Raw genomic sequence first — 12,154 nt, 5'->3', positions numbered from 1 at the left:
TAGAATGGTCACTTGAGGATAAGTCCAATATTTCGTTGTCGCAGAGTGGGTGTTTATTACACTATAGTATTTAATAAGATACATTTTCACATGAACTTCCATAACGATTTAATATATCTCTCCTTTTGTATTCTGTCCATGGAGGTTCTACAACAGAATTAACCACTATTATTCTGTGCTTCGTAAGAAGCAGCTGGATGGAGGATTGGATGGTGTGAACACACAACCTTTGACCTGGTCAGCTTTGTGTCACACTTTGTGTCGGAATTATTGCTAATTCCGGACCGAGACATGACTATTTACAGATCGCCAGACTTAAACATTGCTGAATGTGGCTTATATATATTCTGACATTGACCAAAACATCACAGGTTAAGTTAAGGAATGCAGGTTTCCCATCAAAATGTGAGTTGCATGGATCTTTGTCTTTCAGTGTCCCATTCCACTCTGGCAGTGTTTGGATTATTTAGTATGGAATGTTTTTATTTTCTAAAATCGACGTGAAAACATAAACATCAAACATCAAAAATCTTGACATGTGTCATAAACATCCATGGTTAGTATTGTATGTATTTATTTTCTACTATTTCAAAATAGTCTGAGTACTAACTCACTCAATCACCCACCTACCCACTCATTCACTCACTCGCTATTTATCTACTGCACTCCTATATACACACAGATAGACATAAGATATGGATGTTGTTCAAAGGAACGTATCTCTGATCAAAACTTGAACATCCCGACAACGTCTCGCTTGACCCAAAAAGCTCACCTGTCGTCAATGACATGTTTCCAGCACATTTACTCATATACATGTCTCCGTTTCACGTTAGCAACTTAAATGACACGTGTATGTTAATGTGTGCAGTGGGGGAGGGGTGGAGGTTGAGGTGGGTATCTAGGTTGGGCTCACCAGCAGAAGTTTACTGTAGACCTCATTTCTACTTTCGTTTTAACAGGTCACCGTGACCTCAGATAATTGTTACCAAAACCTTGTCTACCTAGCTGGTATTTGTTTATGTCAATAACAGTAGTATTCTAGGATTTGATCCTTAATCAACGATGCAGATGCAGCTGCTAACTGACATGATACAGAAATATATGGATGTAATCATTGTTGACTCCTGTAGTATACATCGATCATTCGTCACCACTCGCCCCTTTCCGTAACCCGCGGCTTGTCCCGGAATAACACGAGTTGGTCACGAATGATGCATTGATATCAAGCTTTCTGTGTTCAAGTTAAACCGTGGTCCTTGCAGGTATACAGTATAACCCAGGTAACGCAGCTATGTACTGTTGGCTAAAGTAACATCTAGTTTTTTATTTTGTGTGTGAAATGTTATCTAACTACGTGACATACCGATATTACAATGGGGGCTTCTGCTCTCCGAAGGCGTCCCACTTCCTGGTGGCTGACTTGTGTCACGTGACACAACTTAGTCCACGTGATCTGGCATGCATTCAACAGGCCGAGGCGCTTTCTGAGCGCATACTTAGCACTCTCCGCGGGCGCTCGGGTGTAATCGAATGATCTGGCAACTGCCGCCGGCAGAGGGCGCGGTTTTCAAAATGGCGTTGCAGACTGATTTTAGCAATATTGTTGAACATTGTGTATGTGAAGTATTATTGTTTAGAATAAAGATACGATAAACTTTCCGTTACTTAGAGAATCACCGATCAGACAACAAAACTCTATTATATGGCATTATCGTGATATACGTCGACCCAACTCATGTAATCCTACCGACTTAATTAACATTGGAAAATCAAAATATAGACTAGATTGTCAGTGACACTTGACACTGAATGAGATTTCTCAGTTTGCTGTACAAGTCACTAATTTGTGGTAGACAGGCTCGTCGGGGATCAGATACCAGCTCGCTATATCCGTTAGTTCGCTGAAGAGAGTTCGTTATGTACGTAAATTTTATATGATAATATATAGGAGATAAATCGTGGATTTTGTTGCATCCGTTTGTTCGCTCTACACGTGTTCGTTATATCCGTGTCGTACTGTATTTACAAACGTACTGGGGTAAATAAAATAAAGTCGAATTGGAACGTTAATTGAATGAAGACTTCTGGTTCTGCATTGAAGTTATCGAAGATGTTGATTTAAGAACCCAAATAGAATCTTATTTCATTAAACTGCATTCCAGGTATTTTATTTACCAGTTATTTGCGTAAAACATAATGGTTTGATGTTTATATTCATATATATTTAATTTCAATATATTCTGGACAGTAAATGAAGGGGAATAAATTAAATACATCGGGTAAGACATGTCACTATATTGCCAAAACGGCAAGAACGAAGTCTCATAAATCACAAAAAAATAATTAATTACCTTTAGGGTTAGTAAAAAATCGAGTTACTAAAAATCGTATGTGCACTGGTGCAATATCGTTCACGCGCACTAGTATATTTTATTACTTGCCCGTGAAGAGATCACCCGTTTAATAAACATACAGCTGTATTACACATTGTGTAATACCAAAACGCGTGCTTATGTACTCTCGGAACACGTTTCACGAGCAAATATTGAAAGCTCTCAACATCCCTTGGCTTATTCAACGACATTGCGTGTGGAGTTGAGTTGAGAGGACCTTATGCACACTCGATGACCTCAGCAACCTTGTTGCTAGGCTGACGCCACACTGCATTGTTTCGCTGATGGATCTTGCAACAAAATTCAATAAATGACGTCATCGGGTATTGTGACGTTATTGTAAACTTTGAGGTGCAAGGCCCGTTCCACAGGGCGATCGTATTGTAGCCCAACGACAGTCGTTAGTCTGTTAAAGTATGTGAGTTGCGATAGTCTTAGCCCTACGATTATTTTGTGAATTCTAAAGATGGACCATTGTAGGGTATTAAATTCATACGTTTCAACTTTTGACGTGTTTAAAGTATCATTCTGTTAAACTCAATTGGAATATGCCGTTGATCGTGTAGGTGTCAGCCTATTCATACTTAACAGTATAATTCTAAAAACGTTATAAATAGCAAGTAATAAATAAAATACTAAACTCGCTCCCGTGTAAAACCAATTTTATTAAACTCGTGAATAGTTGTGGTATCTGAATCGCTTTTGCACGTCAGATACAACTATTAACTCGTTTAATAAAATTGGTATTACACGGGAGCTCGTTTAGTATTCTATATGTATGTCATCCGGGCGGCATTATTATCGTCTTATAATTAAATTTTCGTTGTGTTCATGGAAATTCCTGCATTCTGATTAGCTGAATTGGTCACGTGTTATTGCATTCATTTCCCAATGAATGTAAAAATTTAAGCCACGCCCACCGCTGCGCACTACTTTTATTACTGCGGAATGTCGGGGAATCCCAATATTACAGTCGAGGGAATTCCCTTTCTGCTCACGTGTATCGTCATGCACAGGACATTTAGCGACTTTCATGCATATTCATTGTCCAAACTACCCTTTGAAACCGAAGGCCGAGAATGAATGAAACAGCAAACGTGCAGGCTCGCTCGCCAGTTTTTTTTCCCGCTCGCCTCGGTTCAACTTTCATGTCTTCGCGTTTCATTTCTAACTAGCATTTCTCCAACTGTTTTACCGTAATCAGAGAAGTAATGTTTGAATCACGCAGTAAATGACCATATTATTTGAAACAGCCGCCTTCTCTCGGACATATTTCTTCCGGTTCGTTACAGTCTGACTGTTGCAAGTCTTTTCGCCTCTTGCCTTAATTGACAGGTCAAATGAACATTGTTTTAATCCCACTCTCCGTTGATTGGCTACTGACTGTGTAGGCGTGTCAAGTTTGTGCATAAATTAAACGATCACCTGATTCATGTCACGCCACTGTATGTATTTCTACACCTGGAATGTTCATCAATGCCGTCATTTTTGTCTGTTTTGATATATGCAACTGTTTTGGGTTAAACTATTGTAGATAAAACATGTTTTACGTTGTCGAATTTAATTATAAGCATTGACTGTGTATTTTTTTCGGTTCATTGAGGTATGAATCGAAAAACCGATCTGCAAACTTTTGTAAGAATCCGCTGCTGATGTGTCACTGGTGTATCCCATGGTCTGTCGAGCAGTTTCCGCAGCAGTAACAAAGCGATCTTGAAGATGCTGTCGCACAATCTGACGATCCTGACATCGGGTGGTGACCCTTGGTCTTCCTCTACGTGGTCGGTCATCTGTAGTGGTGGTGGTCTGGTACCGTTGCTGGAGTCTGTATATGGTCTTTACGTGGACTTCAAATGCACTGGCTACCTGCCGGGCGGTTTGTCCAGCTTGCAATCGTCCAAGGGCTTGGTGTCGCTGTTTTCTTGTCAATCGTGGCATGTGGTAGCGTTTGAGCGATCGTTTTTTTGTCATCTGCTTTGTGTTTTTATCATCAAATTTAATTTTTCCGGACAAGGTAATGTTAAATGTTAGAAATTTTGACAAAAAATACCCAGATAATTAAATGACAACTTTTCATGCAAGTTTACTGGGGATGACGTTTCTTTTGCGGTTCAGTATACATATTCCACAGCAACTATATACGACAAACCCGATGGCGGATCCAGAGGGAGCGAGTGTGGGGCGGGGGTGAGGGTGGTCGGGGTGGGGAATGACATTTTGTATGCATATTGCCTGATTGATACACTTACAAAGGAAATCACATTGATTTGTTTTTTAAACCCCTTTTACTGAATAATTCTAAGATGGGCAATGAAGAAAATTGTACGAAATACGTTTGATACACATTCCAAAACGGACCCAATATTAATAGTATGAGCATAGTCAAAGTGATGTTTTTGTATTTTAACCTGATAAGATATTCTGAAATAAATCATTACTTTCACACCTTCACGAGGCGACGATACACTCTAACAACGATTCAGAATAGTACATTCATTGTTAGTTACCACTATGTGAGAATTCCTAGCAAAGGGCGACTGTATGGATCGGGTTGTCGTGCGTGGTGACCTGGTTGATTGTCTGTGATTGCATCCCGGCGGTTTCGGACTTTGCTCATAATTTTAAGCAATAAACAAATGAAACAAAATCATGTTGGCGTATTTACATGTCCGCCATCACTTCTAAAATAAATACTATCAATCAGTATTAGTTTGTTATTAACTTAGACTGATTGAATGCTACAGGTAATCGATGATGACGACTGTCGTGATCAAAGACGGTATTCACCAATATATACTACTTATATCATGGTGGGAATACTGAGAGACAAGCCTTCCTCGTCAATACAATATAACTTGCAATGATTTTCAAGCAATTTTCTGATATAACACATATCCGTGTCGAACGGTGAGTAGTTTGTTATAATCAGATGATCTTAACCCGAACCTTTGACTATTGATGGAATTTTTCAATATGTTTAAAAACTCAAATATCTTCTTAAATATGCAACATATTGAAGCTGATAAGCCATCATCCTCATAAAAAACAATATCAACACCATTTAAGGAATTAAAAGTTCAAATTTATTATATATTTTATAATCACTTGCTGCAATTCCTATTTTGACCGATATCCGACAGATAATGCGCCCATCCACTTCAACAGCAGAACCTCAGAAATGCAGAAAGCAAGCCACCAGCGGGACTCTCTCAGAAATAGGACCCTACATCCGACGATACCCAGTACAGCCGTTTGAAATACAGCCGCGTCATCTCCGGCGGTCCGACCAAGCGTTAAAGTAATTAGGACGAGCAGTAAGCAAGGCTGTAACTGATCAAACTGACTATCAATAACCACACACAGACTTGGTATGTTCTCAAGACGCTTAAATATAAAGAGCATTCATTCCGCTACAAAGGCACGTATAGTGTGGAACAGATCTGAGCTTTTGTAAATCTTCGAATAGGAGAACAACAATTAACAAGCAAGGGACTCACACAACTCTTCCCCGCGAATTGCCACAAGTTACACAAGCGTAAGGAACCATCACGACCCTGAACATTGAGTAATGGGCTTAACCCATACTACAGCTTTTAGAAATACTAGTACTGTCAGTAGAAACAACTGATGCCATCGAGGACAGGCGTAGAACTAAAGCAGTTTTCAAACGTCAAACATTTATTATATCCTCATTTGTATCTTGGATATGAGAGGTAGCGATTGTATTGATAGAGTTGTGTTATGTTTAAGTGATATTTAGGGTTACTTCAATCAATACTACATTTTGAAGAAATATTATTACATCAGTACAAATAACTGATACCAATGGGGACACATGTAAACCAATTCTCAAAGCATCCACACACTGCTATAGCCTCCATCAATAGCTGAACGCTCGTTGTGTTATATATCTCTTGAGCACACGTTGGAGCAATTACGAGCTCGATTGTTTAACTGATAATCTTAAGGCTTGAACCATACCTAACTACGTGAACTGGTTTCTCAACACACGTCAGATATGTTGTAAGTCTCAGACGTTTACCCCTTAATGGTGAAACCCAGAAGCACGGGTATGGTGCTGGCAAACCTAGAAACATAATCGGGACGAACCCTGTCACTATGCGTTCCTTTAACAAATGTCCTTTACAAATCAGGTCACATTTCTGCACTCGAAAGATCGTCTTCTGTTTAATCACTGACATGGTGAATTACGTTTGCAAAGAATGAACAAGAGCCGATCTGGACTTGTTGTTAGTTGTCAGTTTTGTATATCTTTTGTATATATGTGTATGGAGATAAAAAATATCTCTATTTTCACATTTAGCGTCTGTAGAAATTGAATACTTTCACGAATCTGTCAGACGTAACATACAGCAGGCCGTCACCATCAAGAGAGACACCAAGAGGACAATTCAGACCATCCTGTTGTGTGAGGACATCTCTAACAAACTGCCCCGACTCTGTCAGCTGAATCAACTTGTGGGAGCTTTGGTCTACAAGCAGGATATCTCCCGTGCTGGTTGTTGTGACACCCCGAGGATATGACAGAGCTCTGACTCCTGTGGGAGTGTAGGTGAAAACAGCGTCTCCTTCACTGGTCACACATACAAGGGATTTTACTACTCCTTCACTGACTATCAAGTTGTTGTTTTTGGTGACATGGATGTAGTCTGGACTCCTTATCACCCCCGTGTTGATAGACCTCAGTATCCTCCCTGCCATGTCCAGTATGTCCACAGAGTGAGACTGTCTCCATGTACCTGCCGCCAGCTGTGAAGGACTCAGACAGGCTAGAGCGTAGTACTGCTTGCTTGTTTCGATAGTTGACAGTAATACAGGGTCTGGGGTAACATTCACTATGACTATTTCCTGACTGTCTGGAACACTGACAGCTATCTGACTCTCACATAAGTTGGCTATATACCAAGGCTCACTAGAAAGCAGAAGCTGATTATAAAAGGATTTGAAGTTTGATGTGTAATATGTTTTGAGTCTGCGGTTTTCACAATCTGCAACTACCACCACTTTGATGTCATCAACAGTCAACACTGTGACGTCAAACAAATCAGGCTCCTTCCCGTCCCCAGCTTCCTTGCAGTCAATGGTGTGATGTAGAACAGGAGAAGACTCGGGGTCACTCACACCATGGACGACTTCAACCTCCCCCAGCTGTAGCTCATCAACTGCTTTACTCAGCTTGTCCAGGTCGTGTGTGAAGACAACCCTTCCTGCTGCTGGTCTGTTGTCCGTGTCTCTGTTGTCTGTAGACGTCTCACACATCGACTCATAAACGTCATACATGTCCATCTCACAGTTGGACGTCACAGCATTGGCTGTGAACTCATACTGCTGCTGGTACATCTGTAGCTCGATCTCCTGGGATTTTATATCTGCGTGTAACTCATGTAATTGTTCATCAGTAGCCTTGTCGATGGCATCTAGGAGTAGCTTCTCTTTTCTTAATATAGCACACATCACTGTCTCCCGTGTCTTTATGACTTGATCTTTAACGTCCTGTGAATTACTCTTCACATCTTGACTTGTAGATTTTCTCCAGGTTATGTTATTATTAATAGCCGCCATGTTGATTCTGAGCTGCTCTATTTTGTTTGTAAGTTGTTCCTTCACGAGAGGGGTCATACTCTCTATTGTATCAACATCCTTACATGTCCTGTGTTTTATACTGCAGCATATCGTGCATATTGCCTTCTTGCAGTCCTTACAGAACAACTCTATCGGTTTGTCTCTGTGGACTTGACACATGAAGCGACGCTTGACCTTTGTCTTGGTGTGATCAGACAAGTGAGCGACTTCATGGTCACACAACAATGGCATCACGTTGTGCAACTGGAGACATCCTTCACAGTACACAACATCGCAGACAGAGCACCAAGAAGTGGCGGGAGTTGTCTTTCCTTGTTTCGTACAAACGCTGCACAAGTGTTCCTCCACACCTACAAAAACAAGAGTGCTTAATTTCAATTGTCAAAAACATGAAAACAATCGCACACCATCTAAAGAAATAATAACAGTTAACACATTAGTTTTGTCACAAACGGCCACGCCCTTTCTGCAGGTGAACATATCATATGACACAGGTTGTAATGAAACAATGATGCTGTCTCAAAATGTAGCACTCCCTAGTCAATCATGACGTACAGGTAATCATAACCACAAGATTATTATTTGCTGACTAGATATACAATAACAGATGAATATTAAAACCTGCGGGCGTTACAGCGTCTTTATAGATGGGAGCCTCAATTAACAGAAGATTTAACAATAAGATGTATATAAATGTTTTCATTTAACGTGTTTTGTAACAAGGTAGGGCCAGCCAGGTAGATGCACCTGCAACTATAGATCACCCCCACAGTTTAGCCACCACAACTCTGTCCTAGCTGTGACATATATTGTAACGCCCAATCAGGATAAGCAGAGAAAGATTGTGACATTTATATGCTACCTTGTTACACAACATTCTGTTTTTCAGGAGCTCTTTGTCGCAAAGAAATGTGTATCCTGCATCAAAATCTGTTAAAATGAAGTCAAAATGAGCAATTCTATGAGTGAATGCTCGTATATACACACATGTGTGGTTGTTTACATACCTTTTAAAAGGGTATATTAGTCAGGCAGTAGAATTATAAGCTAATTACCCTTTGTGCCGGGTCCAAAGTCGTCCATCAGCCCCTGTATGACGTGGCTTGGTTTCAGCTGACTGACCCACTCCTCTACTGGACTGTCAGGGTTGGTCACACTCGTCTGTTGTCTACAGGAGGGACATGGTATGGACTTGGCTTGTACCGCTTCCGGCTGTGTGTTGATGTATTTCAGCAGACAGGACTTACAGAATGTATGATGACAGTGAAGTGTGGCTGGGTCTGTGAACACCTCAGAACAGATGACACAGGTGAGGTGGTTTTCGGTCAGCTTCTTAGCGGTCGCCATCTGAAGCAAATCGAACAGCTAAATGAAGTATAGATGGATGTGTTGTATATATAATTATAAAACATGTACACGGTCGCATCAACCCAGACGTCCAAAGATGTGACATCTTTACAAGCAGTGAGACGGGAGAGATAAGAAGACGCCCCATTGCATTGTATATCTGTGATGCTGCTGTGGGTAAAGGGGGGTAACTCTTGTTCTCATACTCTACCCTGAGCAATGAATATGAGGAATGAATACCATGTTTTGAAAACATGATCAACTGTCGTTTCCGTTATGGGGCAATTTCAACTAACACACGGTGATGTTTCAGCGTCTTGAAGTGAAAGGTTAATCAAGTTTGAGAGACCCATCGCACCTACCTCGAACACCACACGTTCTTCAATACCTTGACTTCCTTGTTGCCCGTCACTCCACAACTTTGTCACGTGACCTTAGCAGGTCAAGAATGCGAGTGAACACGTGGTATATCCAGTTGTCAAGAATATATGTATTTACTACTTCTATGACAATATTGTAGTTGTTTTCAGTGACACAAAGACTGTACGACAAGAGGGATGACTCTCCAATAGCGCATCTGTTTGTGACGGGTGCCACCGGTGGAGCAGGATACGAACACCTTTTCGTGAACACCTGGTGTCATCACTAGTTGATAGTGATTCATACACGCTTGCCCATGATATAGTCATGACCGTACAATGGACTTTGATTTCTTTTATTATGGAAAAGTTTCGTCGCACTTATTTAACCAAGCCGGTGATCCACAACCATCTTATATTCGTCACATCATCACAGAGTGTAGATGACCTATTGACAGCAGGTCAATAGAATGGTCACTTGAGGATAAGTCCAATATTTCGTTGTCGCAGAGTGGGTGTTTATTACACTATAGTATTTAATAAGATACATTTTCACATGAACTTCCATAACGATTTAATATATCTCTAATTTTGTATTCTGTCCATGGAGGTTCTACAACAGAATTAACCACTATTATTCTGTGCTTCGTAAGAAGCAGCTGAATCGAGGATTGGATGGTGTGAACACACAACCTTTGACCTGGTCAGCTTTGTGTCACACTTTGTGTCGGAATTATTGCTAATTCCGGACCGAGACATGACTATTTACAGATCGCCAGGCTTAAACATTGCTGAATGTGGCTTATATATATTCTGACATTGACCAAAACATCACAGGTTAAGTTAAGGAGTTGCATGGATCTTTGTCCTTCAGCGTCCCATTCCACTCTGGCAGTGTTTGGATTATTTAGTATGGAATGTTTTTATTTTCTAAAATCGACGTGAAAACATAAACATCAAACATCAAAAATCTTGACATGTGTCATAAACACTGTTCACTTCCGCAGTTAACTCTGCATGGTAAGTATTGTATGTATTTATTTTCGACTATTTCAAAATAGTCTGAGTACTCACTCACTCAGTCACCCACCTACCCACTCATTCACTCACTCGCTATTTATCCACCGCACTCCTATATACACACATATAGACATAAGATATCGATGTTGTTCAAAGGAACGTAACTCTGATCAAAACTTGAACATCCCGACAAAGTCTCGCTTGACCCAAGAAGCTCACCTGTCGTCAATAACATGTTTCCAGCACACTTCCTCATATACATGTCTCCTTCTTACATTAGCAACTTCAATGACATGTGTATGTTAATGCGTGCAGTGGGGGAGGGGTGGAGGTTGAGGTGGGTATCTAGGTTGGGCTCACCAGCAGAAGTTTACTGTCGACCTCATTTCTACTTTCGTTTTAACAGGTTACAATGACCTCAGATAAATGTAACCAAAACCTTGTCTACCTAGCTGGTATTTGTTTATGTCGATAACAGTAATATTCTAGGATTTGATCCCTAATCAACGATGCAAGTTCAGCTGCTAACTGACATGATACAGAAATATATGGATGTAATCATTGTTGACTCCTGTAGTATACATCGACCATTCGTCACCACTCGCCCCTTTCCGTAACCTGCTTGTCCCGGAATAACACGAGTTGGTCACGAATGATACATCGATATCAAGCTTTCTGTGTTCAAGTTAAACCGTGGTCCTTGCAGGTATACAGTATAACCCAGGTAACGCAGCTATGTACTGTTGGCTAAAGTAACATCTATATTTGTGTGTGAAATGTTATCTAACTACGTGACATACCGATATTACAATGGGGGCTTCTGCTCTCCGAAGGCGTCCCACTTCCTGGTGACTGGCTTGTGTCACGTGACACAACTTAGTCCACGTGATCTGTTGACGGCAGGTATATAAACTGAACCGAATAAGAAACGTCACAGTGGCTAGATATGTGAGAAATCTAATTTGTCCAAACACTGTAAACATACTTTGAGACATATTAAAAAGATGAAAATTGACAAAACTGATCATCAAAGTTGAAATTAAAGTGTCAAATGTTCTTAAAGTGAAACACAATACTAGTCTGTGAGAAAATGGCATCACAAGTCAGTATCTCGTGTGTCCGCCATGTGCATTGATGACTGCCGTGCAACGTCGATACATGGAATGGATGAGGCGGTTGATGAAGGCCATAGGCACTTAAGCCCACACTCCGTGGAACGCCTGACGCAGTTCAGCTGCAGTTGTAAGCCTTGGTTGGACGTCATTCAGCCGTCTTTGAATCTCGCCCCACAGGTGCTCGATGGGATTTAAATCGGGACTGAGGGCAGGCCACTGTATGGTTCTGATGCCATTCTGCTGGAGGAAGTCTCGTGTTGCTCTCGCAGTGTGGGCAAGGGCGTTATCATGCTGAAACTCGTGGTTGCGACGA

General features: G+C 40.9%; 1 protein-coding gene across 1 annotated transcript; it reads right to left on the bottom strand.

Annotated features, from left to right (window-relative positions):
* Positions 1-6,274: 6,274 nt before the first annotated feature.
* On the bottom strand, positions 6,275-11,586 carry LOC139445235 (tripartite motif-containing protein 54-like). The gene is made up of 3 exons (XM_071226375.1): positions 11,527-11,586; positions 9,056-9,347; positions 6,275-8,350 (listed from the first exon to the last, which is right to left on the bottom strand). Exons 2-3 carry the CDS (start codon positions 9,345-9,347, stop codon positions 6,717-6,719), a joined length of 1,926 nt encoding a protein of 641 aa, XP_071082476.1. The 5' UTR covers positions 11,527-11,586; the 3' UTR covers positions 6,275-6,716.
* Positions 11,587-12,154: the final 568 nt, after the last annotated feature.

Source organism: Haliotis cracherodii, unplaced genomic scaffold (assembly GCF_022045235.1).
Source record: "Haliotis cracherodii isolate W230 unplaced genomic scaffold, xgHalCrac1.p SCAF_6, whole genome shotgun sequence".
NCBI lineage: Eukaryota > Metazoa > Mollusca > Gastropoda > Lepetellida > Haliotidae > Haliotis > Haliotis cracherodii.
Note: the sequence above shows the minus strand (reverse complement) of the source record. Positions and strands in the feature narration are given on the sequence as shown.

Bases quoted from the DNA above. Each gene is read 5' to 3' on its own strand.
- LOC139445235 (XM_071226375.1), bottom strand. From the start codon at position 9,347: ATGGCGACCGCTAAGAAGCTGACCGAAAACCACCTCACCTGTGTCATC. The intron at 8,351-9,055 runs GTAATTAGCTTA...TTGTTTTTGTAG, and splicing joins CTTTGGACCCGGCACAAAGG to GTGTGGAGGAACACTTGTGC.